A 1,550-nucleotide genomic window follows, 5' to 3' on the forward strand; every position below is an offset into this window, starting at 1 on the left:
ACTCCTCTCCTCGTGTCTCTCTATCTCCCCTCCACTCCTCTCCTTGTGTCTCTCTATCTCCCCTCCATTCCTCTCCTCATCTCTCTATCTCCCCTCCATTCCTCTCCTTGTGTCTCTCTATCTCCCCTCCATTCCTCTCCTCGTGTCTCTCTAACTCCCCTCCATTCCTTTAGCCTCTCTATCTCCCCTCCATTCCTCTCCTTGTGTCTCTCTATCTCCCCTCCAATCCTCTCCTCATCTCTCTATCTCCCCTCCATTCCTCTCCTTGTGTCTCTCTATCTCCCCTCCACTCCTCTCCTCGTGTCTCTCTAACTCCCCTCCATTCCTCTAGCCTCTCTATCTCCACTCCATCCTTTTCCTCTTCTGCCTAGGTGACCTTGTCCTGGAAGATGTAGAGGTTGTTACTGGCTGCCACGGCGATGATGTTTTCCTGTGGGTGCCAGGCGGAGTGGAGGATCTTCTTACTGAAGTCCAGACTGTCAACAGTCACCTCGTCTTTACGACGCTTCCCACCCACACACACCTAGAGAGGAAGAGAGGAGAGGAGGTGAGAAGGGGTGAGGATGGTTGAGGAGAGGAGATGAGGAGAGGTGAGATGAGGAGAGGAGGTGGGGAGTTGAGGAGAGGAGGTGAGGAGATGTGAGGAGAGGAGGTGAGGAGATAAGGAGAGGAGGTGAGGAGGTGAGGAGGTGAGGAGAGGAGGTGAGGAGAGGAGATGTGAGGAGAGGAGAGGTGAGGATGGTTGAGGAGAGGAGATGAGGAGAGGTGAGATGAGGAGAGGAGGTGGGGAGTTGAGGAGAGGAGGTGAGGAGATGTGAGGAGAGGAGGTGAGGAGAGGTGAGGAGGTAAGGAGAGGAGGTGAGGAGAGGAGATGTGAGGAGAGGAGTTGAGGACAGGAGAGACTTCATGAGCACATACTAACACAGATTGTTAGTATTTTCTCCTCTTCAGTTTCACATAAAAAAAACATTGGACATTTGCTAATCTTACACAAATCCATTAAAACAAATCCATCAATGGCCTAGGGTTGTCTAGCAATCTGCACACATACCATGGCTTCCAATCCGGCCTCTGCTATTTCAGCACTCTATCTTTCACCTCTAACTCTCTCTATCCAATAACCATACAAAGAATCTTTATTTGACATACCATCAACCCAAAAGAAAAGAGTTTTGGCACATATTTCACATGTAACTGTGTTACAGTATTACCTTGCGTGGTTTGAGGACGGCCCGGGGTTTGCTGTTCTCTCTGGAAGCTTCCAGAGTCACATCTTTCTTGGTGTTCCGATCAAACATCCGGAAGAAATTATTATATGACCCCGTCATTATGACACTGGAGAGAGACAAGAGGAGATTTACACACAGACACACACACATACTGTACACGCACACACACACACACACACTAACACACTAACACACACACACACACACACACACACACACACACACACACACACACACACACACACACACACACACACACACACACACACACTAACACACTAACACACACACACACACACACACACACACACACACTAACAC

The 1,550-nt window shown here is 49.3% G+C and overlaps 1 protein-coding gene across 1 annotated transcript in view; it reads right to left on the reverse strand.

Annotated features, from left to right (window-relative positions):
- Positions 1-262: 262 nt before the first annotated feature.
- The window catches only part of LOC109884774 (serine/threonine-protein phosphatase 2A 55 kDa regulatory subunit B beta isoform), a 35,739-nt gene continuing 34,451 nt past the window's right edge, over positions 263-1,550 (reverse strand). The window contains exons 7-8 of the mRNA XM_031796983.1: positions 1,212-1,335; positions 263-523 (exon numbers count right to left, since the gene is read on the reverse strand). Coding sequence (XP_031652843.1) covers positions 368-523; positions 1,212-1,335 — 280 coding nt within the window. The 3' untranslated portion in view covers positions 263-367. The remainder of the gene's footprint in view (positions 524-1,211; positions 1,336-1,550) is intronic.

This window comes from Oncorhynchus kisutch, linkage group LG19 (assembly GCF_002021735.2).
Source record: "Oncorhynchus kisutch isolate 150728-3 linkage group LG19, Okis_V2, whole genome shotgun sequence".
Classification (NCBI taxonomy): Eukaryota; Metazoa; Chordata; class Actinopteri; order Salmoniformes; family Salmonidae; genus Oncorhynchus; species Oncorhynchus kisutch.